The 26,194-nt window shown below is 37.4% G+C and overlaps 1 protein-coding gene across 3 annotated transcripts in view; it reads right to left on the reverse strand.

Moving 5' to 3' along the window:
- Positions 1-26,194, reverse strand: part of tusc3 (tumor suppressor candidate 3) — a 193,548-nt gene that overhangs the window by 27,672 nt on the left and 139,682 nt on the right. For all 3 annotated transcript variants that reach the window (XM_008111711.3, XM_003221566.4, XM_062981522.1), the window contains one exon: positions 5,517-5,580. In XM_008111711.3, coding sequence (XP_008109918.2) covers positions 5,517-5,580 — 64 coding nt within the window. The remainder of the gene's footprint in view (positions 1-5,516; positions 5,581-26,194) is intronic.

Here is a 26,194-nt window from a genome sequence, read left to right on the forward strand (position 1 = left end):
TGCATAACAAATACATTTTAAAATGATGAAAAAAAATAGAGGAAATCACAAAACAACTAAATAGTTTTAGACCAAAAGCGGACAACAGCAACTGCATTGTCCGTAGCTTTAAGCAACTCCTCCTCTGTACATGAAGTAGGACATTGTGGGCAAGCATACATATGCGTACATATTCCTTAGCTAGCAACACTAACAATCAAAGGTAGACCAGAATATTGGGTGTGCATCAAGTTGTAGAAAGTCATTTTTTCTCATGCACATCTCATCACCCTAAATACTATTTTACTTAACTACTGTATATACTTATATTTAAGTAGACCACATGTATAGGGTGAGGGCAGGTTTTGGTGGCAAAAATTGATTTTGATGTGACTCATGGATAATCTGAGAGTCATTCTGCTGAAAGGGGAAAGGGCCATGACCACCTCAGGAAGTTAGTTGCCCCTGGCGGCTGCCACCATTTTCCTGCCCACGCCTTGAAAAAGCCCAGAAATGTCATTCTAGTGGAGAAAAAGGTGGTAAGTGCTTGTTTTGAATTCCTCTAAAACAAATTAAGATCTTGCGTTTTGCCACTGTAGCCTAAGAAGGGGGTGATTCCTTTTTTGATAAGAAATAAAATATGGTACTTACATTGATCCATGGATAAGTTGACCCAATTTTTTTTGATTGATTTTTGACCACATTTCAAGACTTATTCATGAGTGTATACAATACCTCTTTTTGGCTACTTCCCTGCTGAGACTGAGATTGTAAAACCTCCAGGGCACAGAACAACTTTTTCCCAATTTACTATGTTCATATGTAAAGTCCCCCAGATGTTTTGGCCTTCAACTCCCAGAAACCCTAACAGCTGGTAAACTGGCTGGGATTTCTGGGAATTTTAGGCCAAAATACCTGGGGACCTACAGGTTGAGAACCATTGCTATAGAGCAAGAAGCTGCCATGTTAAAAATGACCTTAAAACATCTAGTTAGAAAACTGAATACTTTTAGTAGCCTTAGTTACCAATGTTCTAACTGCATTCCACTGTGTTAGAAAATAATTAATTATGAGGGGAAATAAATCCTGCGGGTTATTCTAAGTTCCTATAAGAATGACCTTCAAATGTATTACCTGCCACATAAGCAAATACATAGCTTAACATGGAAAAGCTTTTTGATAAAGAAAATATTTATTACTTAAATTGCAGTAAGTGGAATGTTATTGCAACAGTGAGTCTGAATTCAGCACAAATTTCTGTTGCTAAGCTTCAGCATTAGGAAACAGAAACAAGCTTAGACCACAATGTGCAACAAATCTGATGCATGTTCTTGGCAGGGTGAAGGAAAGAAAGCTAATTTATACCTATACGGATGCATATGCTATGCAGGGTGAGTGGGAAGACTTAGGAGGCATTTAAAGAAGGCACCAGCATAGTCTAGGAATGGAAAAGCTGATAAAGAACAAGTAGGCACAACAATCGTGTTCCCCCCCTAAATTCCAAAAGCATGTTGCCCATTTGCTGTTACTAAGTGTTAAATTTGAAGCATGCTGCAAAAGCTGTAAGTGCTCTGAAGTTCTCACTAGACTGTACCATTACAGATTACAGGGAGAGACCATTAAGAAGAAGACTATGCCATATAACAAACTAATGTTGGGTTTCGTTTGGTTTATTGTCTATTCGTAATATAATCATTTCTCATGACAGCTTCCTTCCTACATAAAGCATTTTCTACCAAGAAGCTATACTGCAGTCCTTTCCAGCATACCCTGATGATGATGATGGCGATGATAACAAACAGATGTAAAAGTTTCCTGGTCCCATCCTCCCCTTGCCCCCCCCCCCCCCCAAACACACATTGCAGGAAGTTTTGAATTTCATGTTTGGAGATACTAGAGACAGGATAATATTCGATAGCAATTCAAAAAGCAGGATAATAAAATAAATAAATAACCTTTAATAGGAATGGGGGCAATTTTGCCTTTTTTTTGTCTTCAACTTGGATTAGGTCCAGGGCTTTTTGGTTGTTTTTTTTCCGTGTCAGGAGCGACTTGAGAGACTTTGGTTTTGAAACGAAACAACACTTTCTGAGTCTAAAACATGCCAAGAAAACAAAAAAATTGAGAGGTTGCAAGGGGCCTTTTGAAAGAAAAAAAATTGAAAGTAGTATCCATATCTGTGAGTACACGTCATTTAATCCTGTTTTAAAATTTTGGGAGAAATGCTGTTTACAGGAAGAAAAGAAATATGGCAGTTCTATCCCCGGCTTTAATTTTTCCCATGGTGGAGTCATTCCAAAAGCAATCTCCCATTGGGAATCTATATGGATATAGCCTAGTAAGAGATATGTAGTACACACTATCATTCTGCTCTTTGGGCTTCTTTCAAAGTTCAGCTCTTGACTTTAATTATAATACATGTGAAAAGTTCTATTTTATTACAATGCATTTTTGGAAGTCAGGTTGGGAACACAATAATTAAACTTGCTAGATAATAGTTGGTACCAAGTAAGCATGAATTCATATTGGTGTAATGAGGATTTAACTTAGGTGAAGAAATTTAAAACTGATTTCTATTTGATTGGTTCATGAGTATTTAATGTTGTTGAATAAAATAACCTTTTGGCATGTTTTATTGCTAATTTTATTTTTTCAAGGAGGAAAAGGAGGAGGAAAAGAAGAAAGACAGACAGACAAAAAGAAAGCTTGATCTTGGAGGCAACTATAATATCGACACAACCCTACTTAAAATCAAAAATATATTATTTTTGTAAATTACATACAGGACCTTTAGGCATTAATCCTTCAACTGAGCTACTGAGAAATTGGTTTACCAAACATAAAGTTTAATTCTAAATTACAACTGATAACAAGATCTGTTGCTCATAGGGAAGAAAACAGGGCTTTGTAAGTTTAAGATAAATGAGAACAGATATTGAGCAAAAATGGCACTGCACTGTTGTTATAATGACAGATTAAGAGCGACTGAAATCTAAAAATGATTCTCAAACTGCACTCAGCATTAATTTTTATTCTCCTGAAAATATCTGGTCTCAGATGCACTGCATGTAAAGGAAATTGGAAACTGAAGTCAATCTGTATCATTTCTGGGAAGAAAATGCACATATTTGGCAAGTTTACCTTGCAAAATGTTGCTGTGCAAGAGAAAACTGACTTAGTGAGTCTTGTTATCCCTTAAGCAAGCTTTAGACAGGCCTAAATGAATACACTTTGACAGAATTACCCTGGATTTACTTTGATGTAAATGAGACAGGCACAATATTCAATACTGTACAAAACTTGCTAGATGGAAGCAGCAGGAGGAGCAGGAGGGCAATCCATGTAAGCTTATGGCAGTTTGCTTTGACAGCCTCTTATGAGTACGTTTACAGACTTAATTCTGTATTACCTGAAAACTGTCTTAAGCAAGCATACTGTCAAGAAAACAAAAAGGATATTAGAAGCCAGTGCAACTGAAATGATTTATGCACAGGGAGTTACATCTGAACTTCTCCTCCATGTCCTAGCATAATCATTTGCAATGTTATGCCAGTTGCCTCTTGAGAGATAACATGCCGGTATGCCGACCGGACTAGCTACAGCAACAAGACTAATACTACTGTAAGGACCCCAGAGTTTCTCTATACAGTTAGCCGTCGATATTTGTGGGGTTGATTTTGGTAGATTTGATTGTGGATTTGATTAACATGCTTTTTCAAAAAAGCTCTAGGTCCTTCAGTGCAAGGTTGACCATAGAGTCATATATTGGGCAAAGGGTTATTTTCACCCATCCATCAGCCCTTTTGATTCAGGAGAATTTGGTCAAATTATGATTAAACATGCATACTAATTCAGTTGATCTGGTCACACTGGCAAAGTTGTTCAGGAATTTTATGGGGCTCTGTGTTGATGAGTATCCATGAACACCTTTAAGTTGGTTAGTGGTTCATAAGTTCCGCAGTTCAGAGTTTTGGTACCTGTGGGCAGTATCAGAAATCACTATTTCAGCTAATGTTCCTCACCTATTTAGAATGTGGGCTGATATGAGAGGTCTCCCTACACTGGCATGGGTGGCCCACAGGTATGCATTTGATATTTTCCCTTTTCTGACAGTTTATTTGAATTTCAGCCTTGTTTAGATTGGAATCCCCACTCTGGTTCTATGTCTGTAATTTGCTCCGCTATATACACAGGCAACTAGGCAGTTGCCTGTGGTGCCATCTTGTTGGAGGCGCCATCGAGGCAACTCCTGTCTCCTGCGGCCTGCCTCCGCAAGGTATTGAACTGCTTTTTCTGTTGATTTGTTGTAAAACATGATGTTTTAGTGCTTAATTTGTAAAATCTTAATGTAAATTGATGTTTAATAGGCTTTTCCTTAATCACTCCTTATTATCAAACATTTTCGCTTATCCAACGCTTTTATTTTTCAGTGATTGGTTTGGGGCGGGGGGGGGGCAAAATTCTGTTCGCCTACACTTGAAAAATACCTAGGGCCGGCTCTGGCTATATACCCTGTTTCCCTGAAAATAAGACCTAGTAGAGGTTTTGCTGAATTGCTAAATATAAGGCCTCCCCTGAAAATAAGACCTAGCAAAGTTTTTGTTTGGAAGCATGTCCATCGAACAGAACACCATAGCATGCAGGATTGGTAAATGTACGTACCATAGATTGTTGCATATTCAAATAATGGTAGTAACAAGAAATTCTTAATAGGGTTCACAGTTTGTCTGGTTATGCTGGTTTGTGATGACAAACTCTGTATAATACATGATAAATGTTCATTTTTTTGTTCAACAATAAATGTGAATTCTTCTTCATGGAAAAACAAGACTCCCCTGAAAATAAGACCTAGCATGACTGAAAGCAAAAATTAATATAAGACACTGTCTTATTTTCGGGGAAACACAGTAGAATAGGGTTACTTATTTGATACATAAATAATACTTGCTTCATTTCTATGATCCACTCATCCATGTACAGGAAAAGACCCCTGATTATATAATGATATGCATGTGTGTATATACTACACACATTAATATTCGCAGGGATGCCTATGATATGAACTCACAGGCAGGAAATTGTAACTTGATTCCACTTCTAAGATGTGCATTCAGTCTGAACAAACCAACTCTTTTTACTTCTGACAGACATGTTTATCAAAAAACAAAATTGTCAGCTTATTGCTTCATGACTACTATTGCTGACATGATGAGCTGATCTCGGTGCATTATAAGCAGGTCGGAATTCTGATACAAAAGAAAGAAAACAGATAGGATAGATAGCATGGTATTGGGAAACCAGATTGAATGCAGAAAATGAAATAGCTATAGTAGAGGGAAAATCCTCACAAAATTGCTGTAGATTTTGTACAAATAACACAGCAAAAATATTGGATATCATCTTAATCATACAGTAAATAGGCAGGAAATGAAATACCTGCTCAAAACCTCAATAATATTCACTGTCAATGCAATTTCATTTAATAGTGGACTCTGTTTTGGCTTGCCTTTTTCCATCCAACAACATTTGAAGGATACTCAGAAGCAGAATGATATGAGACTCCGCCACAAACTGTGCCTGGCTGCTTCCGTGTATGTAGCTCTAAGAATTAGGAAGAAGAGAGAAAACAAACAATAGATTAGGTGGTGCAAAAGACTGATCATGTATTTGTGAAAAGGATACAGTTCATAACAATGATGTATAAAAGGAAATAAAAGCAAAATACCACCAGCTTGGCAAAACAAGTTACAAGGGACATTGTTCCACAAAATGACGACGAAGGCCCTTAAATGCAGCTGTAGAGCTGAACCTTTATTGATTTCACTTGAAAGGAAATAGCTAGAATGCTGGGGAAAGTAGGTGAGAAGGGTTGTTCCTTCTGTATCAGGTTTACATACTTCTTGGAGGTAGCTGATGGGCAACAGAACCCAAAGTTCAGGTCAGTTTGTTTCAAACTCTGCTCCTCCGGGTGTTTTGGAATTCAGCTCTCAGAGGTTCTAGCCAGCTTGTCAGCTATTAGGAATCGTGGGAGCTGAAGTTCAAAACATCTGGAGGAGAGTTTGAGAAACACTGGTTTAGATGAATCTTTGGCCTGATCTAGAAGGCAGTTCTCATGTTCTTAAATGTGAACCTGCCAATGTCTTTCTCTGCAATTTCATTATACAGTAGAGTCTCGCTTATCTGACATAAAGAGGCTACCAGAATGTTGGATAAGCAAAAATGTTGGATAATACAGAGGGATTAAGGAAAAGCCTATTAAACTTGAGCAAAGGCAGGAGGGAGGGATCTTGACATTACTTCCAGGCTTCTCCCGCATGTAATCCCCCCTTCTTTGCCTCCTGCCTTCAGTGCCCGCTCCCTTTCTTTCTTTCCCTCCCTCTTCTATAAAGCAAACATTTCTGCTGCTGTGTGTGTGGGGGGGGGAGAGGGGGGGACGGGTTGAGGCTGCAGGGAGGGGGGAGAGGCAAAGATGGGTGCCGAGGTAAAGAGTGCCAGAGAGTGAAGCCGACAGAGCAGCCAGGGCAGCGGCCAGCCTTGGCAGGGCTCCCTCTTTAACAGCATGGAGGCTGCTTCCCCGAAGCCTCACCTGGGCTGAATGAGAGGCCCCAGGGAGGAGACAGACAATAAGGTGGGAAGTGGAGTCTGGAGCAGGAGCCAGATAAGAAAGAGAGGAAGGAAGGGGAGCCTCGTTGCAATTCTGAGGAAGAGCCTTGTTTTTATTCTTCCAAGCCAGAAGCAGCCAAGGCACGTCGGATAATACGGAATGTTGGATAAGCGAAGGTTAGATAAGTGAGACTCTACTGTAATTGTGACGTTATAATGGAACAAAGCCCATATGTTAAATAGTGCTCTTTAAATAATTAGCATGTCAAATATTTGGCTCGGCCCTTATGTTTTTCTTTTCCAAGGAACTTCTATGCTGGGACGCAACCCCTGCTCAGTGACTCTATTTTCTTTCATTTTTTTGTATGCTCTATTAAAAGAAGAGTGGAACAGTGCCTTTTACTTTTGCAACTTTTCAACTGTAAGCATGTTTTTATAACAGAAAAGAATATAGCCATTCATGTTGCATCAGTTTCTTTTACACAATTCTAAAATTCAATATGCTGGACTATGCATGTAAACCAAAATAAGCTTTGTTTATTCATATTCACACATTCACATCCTCAGCTCTCTCACATTAACTTCTACTATTATAGTTGCCTCCATTGTAATCATAATCACCACTTATACCCCAATGCCTCCCCCCCAGTACAGGAACTCATGATGTTTTACATATTAAAATGATAAAGGCCATGATAGTGAAAGCCGTGAATAATGAAATTGCATTTTTAATCTGAAAGAACAGTTCTCTAAGAATTGCTAGATCTTCTAAAATTACCTTATGGACAACGTCTACTGGAATCTCACATAGAGGACCTAAATATTCTCTCTAGAAATATCTTGGTCCTCCAGCATGACTGGAGAAAGTTGAATATATAGTCACACTGGAGGACCTAGAGATTCCAAGAGATATTTTAATAAAATCTGTGAATTATCAAAATTACAAATGTGGAAGAAAAACTGTAGTTAGAAACATACAAAAGTTCAACACTAAAACACAGAAGGAAACTATTAACACTATTAGAACAATTTAAAATATGCACTTAAAATAATTAAAAGCCATTAAAACAGTGAGTTTGATGAGTTCAGTGATCTCAAAAAAAGATGAAATTATTGCTTTTGCTCACTTTTCTCTCCTGCTTCCGCCACTGTATCAAGTGATAGTACCAGTTTTTGTCAAGGCACTCAAAAGTCCAAATTCAGCTAGCTTGCTAGACATGCCCATACCACAGCAAACTGTCTAGAAAACCACTCATCCCTAACCGCATAATGACAAGGGGACAGATGGTATTTCACAATGCTTTCCAAAGAGGTTAGGTCCAAGAGGATTGACCTTTGGCCACAACTGGGAAGGTTATATCCTCTTATTGCAGGAGCATATCGTTAGAAGGGGATTCATGACAGGGAATTATTGGTGAGCACTCTTGAATTATCTGCTGGAGAGGGGAGAGAGTATCTAAAAATGAACCTCTTAAGCTTTGTGCCCTGGGAGGTGAACAAGGAACTGGTATTTGCTGAAAGCTAATAGCTTGGAGGTCACAATGGCACAATGAAAACATTAGTTCACTTCTGTAGATTTTCTTCTTTTAAATCCAGAATATTATGGGGGCTCTGATGGCCTCCTTTATTATATTCATGAAATAGAAGAAAAAGATCCTCCTGACAAATCTGTTGATGAAGATGAGCAGTATGATCTATGATAAAACAGCAAGTATCACATAGGGTTTAAAAAAAAAAATTCCAGCAACAATGAATCTGAATTTATAAACAGCTGACAATTTAAAACTGCTTTTCTGGAAAATCATTTTTGTATATATCTTCCAAAAGTTTTCAAATTAACTTTGAATGTGCCTGAACTTTTTGGTGAGTGTGGGGGAGGGGGAGGGGGGAGGGAGAGAAACTCAAAGCTAATATGAAAGGAATTGTTAACTCCTGGATTGATGAGAAAAACTGATGAAGGGATCAACCCAGGATGCTAGCTTTTAGACCAGGGGTCCCCAAACTAAGGCCCGGGGGCCGGATGCGGCCCTCCGAGGTCATTTACCTGGCCCCCGCCCTCAGTTTTATAATATAATATATTGTATATACATATAATATTGATAATAATATTATAATGTAATACAATATAATACTAATAGTAATACCATATAATGATATTAATTATATGTTCTATAGTAATAATAATAATAATAATAATAATAATAATAATAATAATAATAATAAAACTTTATTTATACCCCGCCACCATCTCCCCAATGGGGACTCGGGGTGGCTTACATGGGGCCACGCCCAAAACAATACAATGTAAACAGCATATAAAAGAACAGCACAACACAATACAATAAACAATACAGTAAATAATATCCATTACAAAATAAAACAAGGAGACAATAAAAACAAGGGCAGACCACATGAACATTAAGTTAAAACTCGGGGTGAGAAAGACATAAAAATAAAAACCACAGCGAACAGCGAATATTACCGTATAGTGGTATAGTTCAATATAGTAATATATAATGCTAATATTGTGCTATGCTAATAATATAATATATTGTATGTACATATAATTTGTAAGCCACTCTGAGTCCCCTTTGGAGTCAGAAGGGTGTGATACAAATGTAGTAAATAAATGCAGTAAATAAATAAATAATAAATTTTAGACTTAGGCTCGCCCAAAGTCTGAAATGACTTGAAGGTACACAACAACAACAATCCTAATTAACTTGACTATCTCATTGGCCAGAAGCAGACCCACACTTCCCATTGAAATCCTGATCAATGTATGTTGGTTAATTTTTTTTTTATTTTTAAATATTGTATTGTTCTTTCATTTTTCTTGTTGTTGTTGTTGTTGTTGTTTTGCACTACAAATAAGACATGTGCAGTGTGCATCGGAATTGGGTTTTTTTTTCAAATGATAATCCGGCCCCTCAGTCTGAAGGATTGTGGACCAGCCCTCGGCTTAAAAAGTTTGGGGACCCCTGTTTTAGACCATTTCTGAGATTGCCCCCAGATATATGTTTCCAGCCATCAAATGTTCTATGAAGGTGTGGAGGAATCACTATAGGTTCTGCGTTCAGGACCAAGACAGGCTTCAACTATCATTTGCATGATTTCTTGCCCAATATTTCACTGAACATTCTTAAGGTGCAGGACCCTAAAGTGCTATAAGAAAAATTCCTCCTGTTCTCTAGTCTGGAGGAATGGAAAAGCAGTAGAGTAGATCTTGAACCATATCCCTTAGGAGGAAAACTAGTGTATTTTTACATCTTTATAATAATTCACATAATTTAAGAAATATATTAATTGATACAATCGTATGGACAGGAAGTGTTTTCCAGTAGCAGTACCACAAAATTATCTCAACATCATGTGAACAATGAAACTCCTTTCTGGGTTCAGGATATATGCATGAAGAATTCTAGCATTCATGAACAGATTATAATTCTTCTGTGGTATCTCCATATTATTATATCACTCTCACACTGAAATCTCCATGTGGAGTTTTCAAGACCAAACTAGTAATAGATGAAGTCAGGGGTCTTACTGAATCAACACATTCACTTGCTCTCACATGTTAGCTGAACTCCAAGTGCAACTATAAAACGAATCTGTACCAAAGGTATGTGATGTATTCCTTTCCATATCTACTCTACTGATCAAAGTCACTGTAACAGCAAGTCACAATGGCCAAGGGGCCCAGCAGACTTCAGTATGACTTAACTCCATACTAAAAGGTCACTGCTTCAAAAAAAAAAACAATATAGAAGATCAAGAATTTAATCTCCTATATTTTGCAGTGACTGCAATCATGACAAACCTTTTTCTAGTCAGAGTCAGTTGTCTTAGACACCTTCACTGTAGCCTGTTTAGAAAGGATTTCTTGGTTGTTAATTCAGTTATAAATGCTACTTGACAAATGCAAATGTAAATTACATGCAAGTAAAAATGCCAATACAACCCTTTCTAGATCTAAACTATATATTGTGTCAGGAGCAACTTGAGTCGCTTCTGGAGTGAGAGAATTGGCCGTCTGCAAGGACGTTGCCCAGGGGACGCCCGGATGTTTTGATGTTTTTACCATCCTTGCGGGAGGCTTCTCTCATGTCCCCGCATGGAGCTGGAGCTGATAGAGGGAGCTCATCCGCTCTCTCCCTGGGTGGGATTCGAACCTGGCAGCTTTCAGGTCAGCAACCCAACCTTCAAGTCACTTAGTCCACTATGCCATCTGGGGGCTCCATCTAAACTATATTACCAGTAGTAATATAGACTAATTATCTATCTATATATATAAAAGAGTGATGGCATCACGGCAATTCACAAAACAACAAAAGTACAGGCCCCCCAACCTCAAAATTTGACAACACAACCCATCATCCACGCCTCAAGGTTGATACAACAAAAAGAAAAGAAAAATAAAGTCCTAATTAGAGGGAGAGCAATAATTTTTTTTATCCAATTGCTGCCAGTTTAGAGGGCTAATCTCTGCCCACTTGGTTGCCTAGCAACCAAGGGACAGCCAGGTTTCAGTTAGGGGACAGGCAGATTTAGGCCTCACTTAGGCTTCTTCCACAGATTATCTAATTTGCACTGGATTATATGGCAGTGTAGACTCAAGGCCCTTCAACACAGCTATATAACCCATTTATAATCTTATATTATCTGCTTTGCACTGGATTATCTTGACTCCACACTGCCATATAATCCACTTCAGTGTGCATTTTATACAGCTGTGAAGAGGGAGCCTCATATAATCCAGTTCTGAGCAGATAATATAAGATTAGAAATATACAGTAGAGTCTCACTTATCCAACGTAAACAGGCCGGCAGGATAAGTGAATATGTTGGATAATAAGAAGGGATTCAGGAAAAGCCAATTAAACATCAAATTAGGTAATCGTTATACAAATTAAGCACCAAAACATCATATTATACAACAAATTTGACAGAAAAAGTAGTTCCATGCGCAGTAATGCTATGTAGTATTTACAGTAGAGTCTCACTTATCCAACACTCGCTTATCCAACGTTCTGGATTATCCAACGCATTTTTGTAGTCAATGCTTTCAATATATCGTGATATTTTGGTGCTAAATTCATAAATACAGTAATTACTATATAGCATTACTGTGTACTGAACTACTTTTTCTGACAAATTTGTTGTCTAACATGATGTTTTGGTGCTTCATTTGTAAAATCATAACTTAATTTGATGTTTAATAGGGTTATCCTTAATTCCTCATTATCCAACATATTCGCTTATCCAACGTTCTGCCGGCCCGTTTATGTTGGATAAGTGAGACTCTACTGTACTGTATTTACAAATTTACCACTAAAATATCACAATGAATTTAAAACACTGACTACAAAAACATTGATTATGAAAAGGCAGACTGCGTTGGATAATCCAGAACATTGTATAAGCGAATGTTGGATAAGTGAGATTCTTCTTTAATATGAAATAATTACTGGGATAGAATAATGCAGAACAATATAATCTATAAAACCAGGACAGTAAATAAACAGGGGAATTCCACACAGGAAACAATCAGGGCCAGCTAACACCTCCCAACAAAGTATTCCCATCATCAAAGTCTGGCAAATCCTCTGTTTTCTCAGGGCCACAGACAGTAGAAGCACATAAAATATCGCAAACAACACCACTCTGAAAACAAGGGAATTCCAGACAGGAAACAATCAGGGCCAGCTAACACCTCCCAACAAAGTCTTCCCATCATCAAAGTCTGGAAAATCCTCTGTTTTCTCAGGGCCACAGACAGTAGAAGCACATAAAATATCGCAAACAACACCACTCTGAAAACAAGGGAATTCCAGACAGGAAACAATCAGGGCCAGCTAACACCTCCCAACAAAAAATTCACTCAGGGAGGAAACAGCCAGGTTTTAAAGCTCCAAGGCCATTACATGCTAATCATTTTCCCTAATTGCAGCATTCATACTTGCCTCCAACAAACAAAAAAAAACCAATCAGAAATATTGTATATTCACAACCTTTAGGAAATAATATCCCCTGATGGCGCAGCGTGTTAAAGCGCTGAGCTGCTGAACTTCTGGACCGAAAGGCCACAGGTTTGAATTGGGGGAGCGGAGAGAGCCCCCACTGTTAGCCCCAGCTTCTGCCAACCCAGAAGTTCGAAAACATGCAAATGTGAGTGCATCAATAGGTACTGCTCCGGCGGGAAGGTAACGCCGCTCCATGCAGTCATCCCACATGACCTTGGAGGAGTCTACGGACAACGCTGGCTCTTCGGCTTAGAAATGGAGATGAGCACCAACCTCCAGAGTCATTGGACACGACTGGACTTAATGTCTGGGGAAAACCTTTACCCTTGACCTTAACTACCACCAATTCCTCAATACTTTATTTCCCATACCACCAGACTTCGCCACAGCAACGCGTGGCCGGGCACAGCTAGTAAGTGTATATAATTTCAAAGTAAAAAGTGAAAAACTGTCATTATTTGTTTAATGAAGTAAAAATAGTTTCTCTGAAACTCAAGAAACCCAGCCAGGAAGAATAAATGAGAGGCAAGGATTATGAACATTATTCTCCTAGTATTCGTGCATTCTGAGTTTTTTTTTACAGGAATAACTGAGAAAAAGTACACAATAGTATTTTTCATGTGGTTTTTTTGTGTAAGCATATTATTTCACAAAAACTATTTTTTTACTTTTTATGCAAAAGTTGTGCATTTACTATGAAGAAAAAAGCATTTTCTTTGTAGAACATATTGTTTTCTGTGCCTAAAATACTGTAGATGGGGAATTATTTTGTATAAAATTCACACATAACTTTCCCTCCAGTAAACTTCATTTTGTGCACAGACAGTAATATTTCTGCACATAAATATTACATTCCACAATAAATTCTGCTTTCTGTGCAAAATGAAAATATGCGAATGCTGCATATAATAACTCCCAAACTGCACACAATCTTAAAAACTTTATTGCAGAATTTTTAAGTCTATCACAATTAAAAAAAAGAAATTTGTTGAAATTATTCACTGCTTCTATCAAAATTTAGTGGGAAAAATGTGTGCCTAGTTCTCTGGGGTAAGGACAAAAATAACCAAAGATTGATATCACTAAGTCCTTAATACTGAAATTATATGTCTAGACCAATTGAAACATAAAATATCATAGATAGGAATGGAGGAAGAACTCATGACTAATCAAATCTCTCTCTTTTTTTTTTTGCTTGCTACTTTTCTATCTTCCATATGTTTTCATATTTCACCTAATGTTTTTTTGATAATAATTATACTGTACACTTGTAGAGGGTTTTCATATACAGACTTTACATATACAGCAGTCAATGAAAAGTGTCAATACTGATAATGGCAGCACCACAGAGAAGACAAGACAATGTATAGGGTAGAGAAGTAACTTCTCATAATTGCTCTCCTATCTTCTAATGGTTAAGAATCAAGGTTAAGTAACTAAAGACATGTCACTCATTCTCTCCTACAATCACAGGAGCCACAAAAAATCTACTTAGGAAGTTTCTCAGGTTTGGGGAGCATAGGAATGGGAATCAGTAGAGGAAGAGTGGTAGCTCCATCCGTTACTTCATCATTATAACAGGTGCACATTGTATGTCCCTCCATATGCTTGACAGCAATTCCTAGAAGCCATACCAGAAATGGCTAATGGTGATGAATATGGGAAGCTGTGGTCTCTCTCATGTTCTGAATTGGGGCATTACAATACGAGAAAGTAGGAGGAATAAGAAACTTATTTCCTGCTTAAAATATATAGAGATCTATTTGTTCTGATCAATATTACTTGCCATTTTGTATTCCAGAAAATCCTAAGCTTTTGAATGGTGTCTTCCTTTGGGTTTGTAACTCTCCATAGCGAGTTCACTTTAATTTCTCCAAAGGTGGTAAGAAGTGAAAGTTCCAATAAAATAATGTTTCTCAAGAACCAAATCAATCATTTATGGATGCTCCTAGATTTATTTACCATTACTGATCCAGAGATGATATATACTTTGCACATCCTCTCTAGAGTAATCAATGATAGCCATAATGGATTATATTTTTAAATTTCTCTAAATACTGCATATGCTTGGGATCTCCAGAGTGATATCTGTCACGGTTCAGTAAGACACTTACATTAAATGTAGATTGCACTCATTCCTTTCTCCCTGTTAAACTGTGTAAATAAAATAGAAAACGGTAATTGGAAACAAGACCTGTGTGAGTTACATTTTACTCCTCAAGGCAATTCAATTAGCTTCTGCAATAGCCCACATTAAAATTTAAACATGATTGCATATTTTAGATGCCACTGTGGTCTTCAGTGCTGTTACCTGAATAAAGCAGCATGGGTTTTGTGCTTCAATGACTTGGTACAGGTGATGAAAAAAATAATAATCTTGAGATGTTTGCGTGGGGGCATTAATTAAACTCCATTTAAATTAATAAGCTGGAATCAGAGGAGAGCATTTCTGTCAAGTTCCGGATTTTTTTTTAAAGAGATAGGCATACACTGTGTTCACAAATGGCCCCTTCTGACCTGGAGAAGTGAACAAGACATCAAAAGCACAACCATTGGAATAGTTTTCTATAAAATTGCCTTTTTTCCACCGTTAGGCTAGGTCACAGTATCCTTACAGCTAAAAACCAGCACCATCGTGCCATGACAAAAAACCACTCATGGTTATTCGCAACTCTGACAACTGGTCATCCAAATGAAATTCAGCTACTCTTAAATGGTGGGTATAGAGTTATAAGAAAGGAAGCACCAGTGTTGTGGTGGAAGGGAAAGTTTAAGAGTGCAGCAGGCCATCAAATGGTCTCATGTTAGGTCTTGATTAAGTACTTTTTAATTTTCTTGACATAATGCAGTATTAAAGGTGGATAAATAGCTGTTTAGAGTACTAACATGCTATCTAGCCTGACTTAGGTGAGGGGTTGGATGGAACTGAGCTTTCTCTACAATACCTACAAAACTTTAAAATGGGTATCAGTCTAGATCAGGGGTCCTCAAACTTTTTAAGTGGAGGGCCGGTTTATGGTCCCTCAGACTGTTGAGGGGCCGAATTATCATTTGGAAAAAAAAACCGAACAAATTCCTATGCACATGTCTTATTTGTAGTGCAACCCCCCCCCCCAACAACATTTATTTATTTGTTTGCTACATTTATACCCCACCCCCTCTCACCCCGAAGGAAACTCAGAGCAACTTACAAGTTTTATGTACATACAATATAATATATTGTTAGCATAGCACAATATTAGCATTATATATTACTATATTGTACTACACCAATATACCTCAATATTATTAGTACAGTAGAGTCTCACTTATCCAACACTAGCTTATCCAACATTCTGGATTATCAAACGCATTTTTGTAGTCAATGTTTTCAGTACATCGTGATATTTTGGTAGTAAATTAGTAAATACAGTAATTACTACGTAGCATTACTACGTATTGAACTACTTTTTCTGCCAAATGTGTTGTTAAACATGATGTTTTGCTGCTTTTTTTGTAAAATCATAATGTAATTTGATGTTTAATAGACTTTTCCTTAATCCCTCCTTATTATCCAACATATTCGTTTAGCCAACGTTCTTCCAGCCCGTTTATGTTGGATAAGTGAGACTCTACTGTAATATTACATTTAATATATAATTAATATTATTATATTATATTATTATTAGTATTGTATTACATGATAATATTAGTATCAATATTATATGTATACACAATATATTATATTTAATTACCATGGCACAATATTAGTAAATGAAAGAACAATACAATATTTAAAAATAAAAACAATTTTAACCAACATACAGTAAACCTATCAGGATTTCAATGGGAAGTGTGGGCCTTCTTCTTCAAGTTAAGTAGAATTATTGTTGTTGTGTGCCTTCAAGTCATTTGGGTGAGCCTAAATCTAAAACTGAGGGCGGGGGCCAAGTAAATGACTTTGGAAGGCCGCATCCGGCCCCCGGGCCTTAGTTTGGGGACCCCTGGTCTAGATAACTGGTATGATTAAGAACACTTTGCAGAACCACTGGGGTGCATTAGCATCACATACTAGGAAGGTGGAAAGGGAAGGGACACTGATTACATAAAAGGAGGAATGAATTACAAATGGCTGTAACTTTATTGGTCGTAGTTTACAGTATTTTTCATGGCATATACAATATCCCAAACAGTCAAGATGTCTAAAATAAGGCTACAATACTTTGCTCTTATCATAAGACAGAATTCACTAGAAAATACCATAAAGACTGATAAGCTTGAAAGGCAGTAGACAAAGGGGAAATTGCATTACAGATTAAGGAAGCCACAGCCCCGAATCTATAACATATGAACAAGGCTGTTCATGAGAAGCTGACTTGGAAGTGTCTCATTCACAGGGTCAGCATAAGATATACAGTGTTCCCTCACTTATTGCGGGGGTTATGTTCCAGGACCACCCGCAATAAGTGAAAATCTGTGAAGTGGGGACGCTATATTTATTTTAATATTTATACATGATTTTAGTAGTTATACACTATTTTAAGTCTTTATCAACCAATCCTGTGTGGATAAATCACCTCCTTCTCATCCTGTTGCCGCTTGGGCTCCTTTTCTCTCCCTTTGGCTTCTTCTTCCTCCCTTCCTTAGGCTGTAAACTGTATTTTTTATTATTTATAATATTCTTTTAGAGTTTATTGAAAAACCGTGAAACAGTGAATCCGCGAAAAGCGAACTGGGAAGTAGTGAGGGAACACTGTAATAGGCTTGAAGGCAGCTAACAATAATAAATACAATGCAACTGGTCATTCAATAGCCTGACTCCCAGCTAATTTTGAGTTCTAGCCAAGTAGTGCAGTAACACAGATGGTGGCAAAATATATGGCCCACCATGCCTTAGAACAGTGATTCTCATCTTATGGGTCCCCAGAAGTTTTGACCTTCAACTCCCAGAAATCCTAACTGCTGATAAAGTGGCTGGGATTTCTGGGAGTTGTAGGCCAAAAACATCTGCGGACCCACAGGTTGAGAACCACTACTTTAGAACAATCTTGTTAGTTTCTCCCAGGATCTAAGTGTGTAACTGGCATGGAATTCTTCAAATTCAATTGTCAGTTTAAAGCTCCAAGATTTTTTATGCATCCCTCTATTTTGAGGAGTGGAGTGCCCCACTTGCATTTGTCCCATACATTTCTATGACGCCCCAAATCACAATATACTATCCAGAAATGTATATGTATCACTAGGAAGACAACTCTTCCCACCACTGATGTTGTGGAAATTTGTACATAGATCTTTGTTATCTAGTGACTAATTTAGTTCATACAAATAAAACTGCATGAGGTGATAGGAAAAAGAATAAAATAAATACTAATGACATACTGTAGAGAAATTACTTGTCTTAATAAGCTTTTCATGTGCATATTTAAATATTCTTATTTTGTGCTCTGACCGACTTGCATCTTAATGCCCATACGCCAATAGCACATTAACCTGGGTTGTTATAAATCACTGCCACTTGAGCATTAACATTTCAAATTGGCTGTGCAAATGGTTAGCAGTTATTACTTTTGTGTTCTTAATATTCAGCTGAAACACTGCTCTAGCATTTTCTTCCTAAACTTTCATCAGTAATTGGTCCAAATCTTTGCTATTTTTGGCTATGAATATGATAGTAATTGCATTTATTTTTAACAATTTTATGTTTAATTCCATTTTAATGTTTGTATGTTGCATGTTTTAAATTGCAAAACGCATTGTTTTAATGTTATGTGAGTTTAAGAGAGGAAAGTGGGATATAAATAAATATGATGATGATGATGATAATAATAATAATAATAATAATAATAATAATAATAATAATAATAATAATGAAATATCATTAATCTTAAATAGTCTCACGTTTTAGTGTTTTTTTCCTCCAGGTTTAACCTTGTTTTCAGTATATTGTTTTGCTCATAAATTAAAATATTAAATTTAATTAAAAAGATAGGATGCTAAAATGCAGTCTTTTCTCATCTACTTGTCTAGTGGAAACCATTCTATTGCCCTAGTATTGCAGTTTTGTCCAGGGATTACACATCAAGACAATCTTTTTAGATAAATTCAAAGTTTTTCATTATTCAAATGGATTCACTGTAATATATAAAACACAGTTTGATTTTATACAGAAATTCAATGATGTCCTACATTAACCAACATAACTTTTCAACATAATTCCTAGTGACTCTTTTCTGAATCCACCTTGGATGTCTGTCTCTTCTTGCTCTGTATGTGTTAAAAAATAAAATATAACACTGCGTAAATTACCACTGTGCTGTTTGTGTTAATGAAGGGGACGAATCAAGGGACCTGATTTGTATTTGATTGATACATAACGATAGTATTAAGAATGGTTTGATTAGATAAATAGTCTTAGTCTTAAGTGATAGAAGAGACAAATAAGAAGGGTTTGCCACAAACACCACCAAATGGCAGCAATAAAAACACCATCACTTCCATAGAGAGGCAAAAGGAGGCATCAATTGAAGATCTGAAATGCCAAGCCGAGGAACTCACAGGACAATAAACTCAAAAAACAGGTCTTAGATATAGGAAAGTTCAAATTAGAAATGGCATTTTGATGTCAGGGTGGTGGAAGTTGCGATAGAGAGAGGGCCTTTCATCAACTGATGGGCCTAGGTATGATGGAGCAATGTCTGTCTCTTCTTCTGTGTCAATACAATATCCTATGTTCTGTCTATGGTTGTAGTGTGCCTTCAAGTTAGGGAATTTGACTTTGCCTTCTTCTCAGGCTAACAGTGTAACTTGTCAAGGTCATCCAGTGGGCTGCCATGGCTGAACGGGGATTAAAATCCTGGCCTCCAGAATCATAGTACAATATTCAAACCACTACATCATGCAGGTTCTAACAGTTATTGCCCACAGATAATATCAGTTTAGAATGATTTTCCATAAGAAGGAAAAGTGGCTAGATTAGATAAAGACACGGGATCTGCTATGAGTGAACACTGAGCTCTTAATTCATTCCCATGATTTATGGTAGCTAATCAGTTTATCAGGTGTGATTCAGATATGTATAAATTTGAAGAGACAGGCTTCTTCCAGCTGATTCATTCTCAGCCAGAAAAATAGCACGCACAAACCAACTCTGAAGAGGGGCACAGACAGCAAAACGTATATCACATTGGTGTTAACCCTTCTCCATGCTATCCAAACTGTCTGTCTGTCTGTCTGTCTGTCTGTCTGTCTGTCTTTGTTTCGAACAGATAACTAAAAGAAAGTTACCTGTTCCAACTTACAAATTAAATTTCAGAACAAATCTACAGAATGTATCTTGTCTGTAACTTGGGGACTGTCTGTATTTTGCAACTCAGGATTAACTTATCAATTCTTCAACATTCTACTTAACTGGCAACTGAAGTGAAAAAATAACTGGATATCACCTTTTCATAGAATCATAGAATAACAGAGTTGGAAGAGACCTCACGGGGCATCCAGTTCAACCCCCCCCCCCCCCCCGGCAAGAAGCAGGAAAATCGCATTAAAGGCACCCCCGACAGATGGCCATCCAGCCTCTGTTTAAAAGCCTCCAAAGAAGGAGCTTCCACCACACTTTGGGGCAGTGAGTTCCATTGCTGAACAGCTCTCACAGTTAGGAATTTGTTCCTAATGTTCAGGTGGAATCTCCTCTCCTGAAGTTTGAAGCCGTTGTTCCGCATCCTAGTCTCCAGGGCAGCAGAAAACAAGCCTGCTGCCTCCTCCCTATGTCTTCCCCTCATATGTTTATAGATGACTATCATATCTCTTTTCAGCCTTCTCTTCTGCAGGCTAAACATGCCCAGCATTTTAAGCTGCTCCTCATAGGGCTTGTTCTCCTGATCCTTGATCATTTTAGTTGCCCTCCCGTGGACACATTTATTTACATCTATTTATTTACATCATGTTTACCCCGCCCTTCTCACCCATAGGAACTCATTCCAGCTTGTCAACATCTCCCTTAAATTGTGATGCCCAGAATTGGACACAGTATTCCAGGGGTGATCTGACCAAGGCAAAATAGAGGGGTAGCATGACTTCCCTGGATCTAGACACTATATTCCTGTTTATACAGGCCAAAATCCCACTGGCTTTTTTTTTCATTTTAAAGAATGATTCCTTATATATGTTGGTGTGCAGTGAGTACTTAATACAAGTTCTTCATGGTCCTCAGACAGGTTGTGACATTATTATTGTCCTTGCATTTTGAAATTCAGCCATTTTTTGAAGTTTAAATCTCCACTAGAGGTCCATTCTTGTCTATTATGCCCTTTGTAAGATTGAATACTGCACATGGATAAAAGCAATGTTTCATCTTAAGCTATACTACTGATATTAATAAATTCATAAGGAATTAGATTTATATCAATAACATTAAAATTATTCCAATTTAGTTCCCTGCTGCATGTTTTTGGGTTGTATCCACATTGTTTTTTGATCTCACATTTTCTTTTCAAATGCTTTTAATGCCAATATTTTCTTTTGTTTCAAGATCAGATGCCACTACACAGAGCACAGCTTCAAACTTAAGGCTGCCAGTTAGCCCTCTAGCTAAATGAGATTATTTTTATTGCCCTTTTGGCAAGGGCCACTTGGTATGAAGGGAGATGGTGATATGAGTTACCAAATGCAAGAGGTGTGCTCAACTCATTCTGATTATCTGATTTGAAACTACCTGAACACTTCATCGAACTGCTTTCAACACCTGACATTAATTTACATAAAAAAGCACTTTGATAATGTTTGATATACATGAAGTAGAAAAAGCTATGAAGTTACATAAACTAATACATTAAAAGTTATACAACCATGTACAAAGGTAAAGAAGGTGACCATTATTTTTTTGAAGTAATAATTGCTGTTGACATAGCCCTTATAAATCTGTACATGTTTGCTTTCACCTTAATTACTTGCTAATATCAGTTAGGAAGAGAGGCACACACTTCATATTTTGCAAACATGAAAACTGATTCTCATTAGACTTTTGATATTAATAATAAATCACTCTACCCACTTTTATTGCAGTTATATGACTGAGGGAACAATTTGGGTATGTCCAAACTTGATGATTGTTACATAACCCATACAGAACTGCCATAGTAGACAGTTTAGAACTTCAATAAATGAAGAATCTAGTCAATACACATCTCATGAATAGGTGGGGATTACTAAAACTCTCCCTCCTAGGAAAGATAGCAACAATTAAAATGAAGATTCTGCCCAAGGTCCTTTTTCTATTCCAGAACATACCGATCCTGAGAAATAAAAGAATCATAAAAAATTGGCACAAAGAAATTAATAAATTCTTATGGGGGGGGGGGGGTAAAAAGGCCAGAATTGCCTTTAAATACCTGAAAGATGATGTGAGGAGAGGAGGCCTTGGGCTCCCAGACTTACTATTATACTATGAGGCAGCGAGCCTAAGTTGGGTCAGGGATTGGTCAAATCTAAAGGATAAAAAAAATGTTAGATCTGGAAGGATATGATCTAAATAAAGGATGGCACAGCTATCTATGGAGGGAGAAAAGTAAAAAAGAGAAGAACTTTAAACACCATTACATAAGAGCGGCGTTGATATAAACGTGGGACAAATATAAAAGAAGATTTTATACCAAGGTCCCGATGTGGTTCTCGCCAATGGAAGCGGAACATATGAGGGAACTTCCAAAGAGAAAATGGCTAACATACAGACAGTTACTAAATGTAGAAAATCAGGAATGTAGATTGAAAAGCTATGAAGAAATTAAACAACTGGAACCATCCATGTCATGGCTAAACTACTGGCAATTAAAAGAAAGTTTCAGAGGAGATCAGAAAATAGGATTTGAGAAAAAAGACACGTGCTGGGATAGAATGTTAAAATCTGATAAAATAATTATAAAAATACTGTATCAACAGTTACTAATTTGGGAAACGGAAGAAGATCAGGTTAAAGAAGTTATGACAAAATGGGCCAGAGGGGTGGGCCGTACGATAAGTATGTCAGAATGGGAAAGAATATGGAACAGAAACATCAAATACACATACGCAGTAGAAATAAAGGAAAACTGGTATAAGATGTTCTACAGGTGGTACCTAACACCGGACAAGCTGGCCAAAATGAATAAGGGAAAAGGGGATGGTAAATGTTGGAAATGCGGGAGGCATATAGGGGACTTTTTGCACATGTTGTGGAATTGTAAGAAAGTGAAAATTTTTTGGCAGATTATACATAAGGAAATGGAAAAGATAATAAGAAAGAAATTTGACTTAAAACCAGAATATTTCCTACTAGGAATAACGGAATTCCCGATGGATCAGAATACGGAAAAACTTTTCACATACATGGTGACGGCAGCCAGGACAAATCTGGCTAAACTATGGAAAGCACAAGAAGTACCGTCGAAGGGAAACTGGCTGTTAAGACTCATAGATATTAAAAACATGGACTTACTGACTCAGTATATAAAACAGGACGATGCTCCAAGAAGTGAGACTAATTGGTCCCTATTGCAAGAATATATGAACAAAGAAAACATCAATTAAAGGCAACTATACCGACTAACTAACTTAGGACCCAAGGGTACCTAAGCGAGCCGCAGATGGGGGGGGGGGGGAAGGGTGTTGTCATGCAAATGGGTCGGAAGGCGAATCTGTCTGGTTATGTGTTGTCTTGTTTGTTTAAGTTTCGTTGTTGCTTTTGTTGTTGTCTTTGTTATTGCGTAGTGTATGCAGTGTTTTCTCTTTTATGCATTTCAAAACTCACAAATAAAAATAATAAAAAAAGAATGTTTATTGAGACCATAGACTTTGTCACATGGCTTTCAGAATTGCCTCGCATAGTCAAGGGTCGTGGGGAACTCTGCGCCCCATGCCCCGCATTGCCCAGCTCCAGATTTGGTTGAGCCCATGGGGGCAAGTGTTGACCACACAGTTTCTTCCCATTGCTTCTTGAGGCAACATGGGAAGCTTACTGTTTCACCGCAGTGGTAGCATGCACAGTCCCTGCTCTACAGCACCCACGGAGATGTGCCAGCATCATCTGATGGGAATTGGTGGGCTCTGTGGGTGATGTAGGGCAGAGCTGGTATGTCTCTGAAAATAGGGTATGTCACTAAAAGTTGCCCTTTGTAATGAGGTCACAAAGCTTCTGATCACATTACAATGGTATTGGAAGACTATGTGTTTCTAAGTTCAATTTAAAGTGTTGACTTTGACCATTCAGTACTGGTTTAAGAGCAGATACCATTGAAGGCTCCCAACATCTTTCTATACCTGATATAGGTATAATCTGTGTCAGGGGCCCATTCTTGGGACTGCCATTAAGATTGATTCAACTGCCAGATAGCAGTCTGGAAATATGTAGTGATGCTACTTGTTATCTACTTTTAAACCAGAAATGAAACTAAAGGAGCCATAGACGCCTTCGTCCCTGATACTTCCCAGTTTCCTGCATTTAAAAGAAGAAAAACCACGATCTACAGGCTGTGATTCCCCTTTAGAGGTGGTATTCATAGTGATGGCCCATGGACTGATGCTTGTTGAATACATGAACTAAAGAAACAAGATATTGATGCTAGATCCTATAAATATAGCCTGTGTTATAACTGGACTCCATTGTTGCAAAACTCAACTAGTGCACAAGAATCAATTTTTTCTTCAGCCATTGAGTCATGAGAGGAACTCCTTGGTTGCAAAATGATAACACACATTCTCAGAGCTTGTGTATGTGTTGTAAAAGCATTTATACAACAAATAAATGTTAAAGCATTTATACAACACATAAACAAGCTCTGAGAATGTGCACTATTATTTTTCAATTAAAGTAGAGCCAGTTTTGGCATTATCTGACGGTATTTCTTTTTGCATTAATATCCCTCTTAACATTCAGATCTTTTTTCTGATTCTGCCTAAGGTCTTTTTCTCACAGGTTGACTCACTTCTTTACTCCATCTGGATTTTTTCATACTGATCTATTAAGTTACAGGAAGGCCCCTGTGACAAGTTGCTCACAACTTTGACTTTTGCCAATAGGATGCATTCGGTGAAGGGTAGCCTGTGAATGGGCTTAAAGCCAGAAATATTATTCATTGGACAAGAGATGAGAATGGGCAAGTGTCTTTTACAGAGAAATTACTTCACCATGTTCCAACAAGCCTTGTTCATTGTCAATCCATTTGTGATCTGAGTCTAGTTCCTACATTCTGTTCTGAATAATGTATTCCATTAATCAATGTAAGCAACTGAAGTAGGTTATGGAGAACAATAATTTATCTCAGATTCATTCTCGGTGATCTCCCAACATTTTTTGTAAACATATCTTCCCTCTCCCCAGCTAATAATAATAACAACAACAACTTTATTTTTCTATCCTGCCTCCATCTCCCTGGAGGGACTCGGGGTGGCTTACACAAGCCCAGAATTTCTGTGGATAGACAAACATGTGTCACAGATTATTTCTATCCAAACTATTCAGGTCTCATTACAAACATCAAAAAAAGACATTTAAAGCACTATAAGCAGAGTGCCTATAAATATGTACACACATCTTTACTGAGTTAATGGAACTTCTAGTGTGAATAAGGTTTATTAAGGGGAAAGCTTTATAGGATGAGACATTTTATTGTACCAATTATTTTAGGCACGTAACTACATAAACACTTAACATATTAAAATTTAAATCATAAAGGATGTGACTGATGTTCTAGTAGTACAAATAGGTTTCACTATTCTGTTCAAATTTATGCTCAAATCATTATACGGTCATTTTGCTGCAATAAGCCTCTATTTTGATGATTTAAATCTCTATAACATCTAAATATTGATGTGTAACGTTTATTATCATGTAGTGCAGCTACACAGCACAGCAAAATTAATATTCCTCCAGGGAGAGCATACACAAGTGGTTGCATTCAACATGAAAAGAAACAGGGGTTATATTGGTGTCGGTTCATTTCTACCCATACAATTGTTGTCACTCAGAAAGAACTCAAAGTTAGTGAGGCAGGAATTATCTTCGAAGTCATGATGGAGCTTCTTCAGGGGTGCGTATTTTTCAATATGTTTGATAACATTATCTTTAGTAATGCTTTCCATCATTCTACACAAAACAGACATTTAGTAATCCATCCTATAATTTCATGGATCACTTTAAAAAAAAAAGGGGGGGGGGTAGAGCGGCATTTTCTATTCATCCGGTACAAAGGCCAATCTTAAGCACACGTGAGATACAGCTATTACATTTCATTTGGGAATATATCCTAATGTATGCCACAGTAAGAATGAATTGCTGGAAAAATAAAAGCGAATTTTCCCCAAACAAACCTGATATTTCTATTCATGCTGCATCCAACTGAACAACAATGTCCAAAATAGTTATCTCTGGACTAATATTTGAACCACATTAAAACTATTTGAGCATATGCAATGATAAATTTGTTACAGTATAAAAACACACTGATAATATTGTTATCTTTTCCATTCCAGCAAATATAACCTCAAAAGGAAGCTTCGCCTATTCAGAGTTCAAAATCTTCATGAGTACATGCATTAGGATTCTGACATTTTTGTGACTGATAAGAAAGCTACAGAAAGTC

This window comes from Anolis carolinensis, chromosome 5 (genome assembly GCF_035594765.1).
Source record: "Anolis carolinensis isolate JA03-04 chromosome 5, rAnoCar3.1.pri, whole genome shotgun sequence".
NCBI lineage: Eukaryota > Metazoa > Chordata > Lepidosauria > Squamata > Dactyloidae > Anolis > Anolis carolinensis.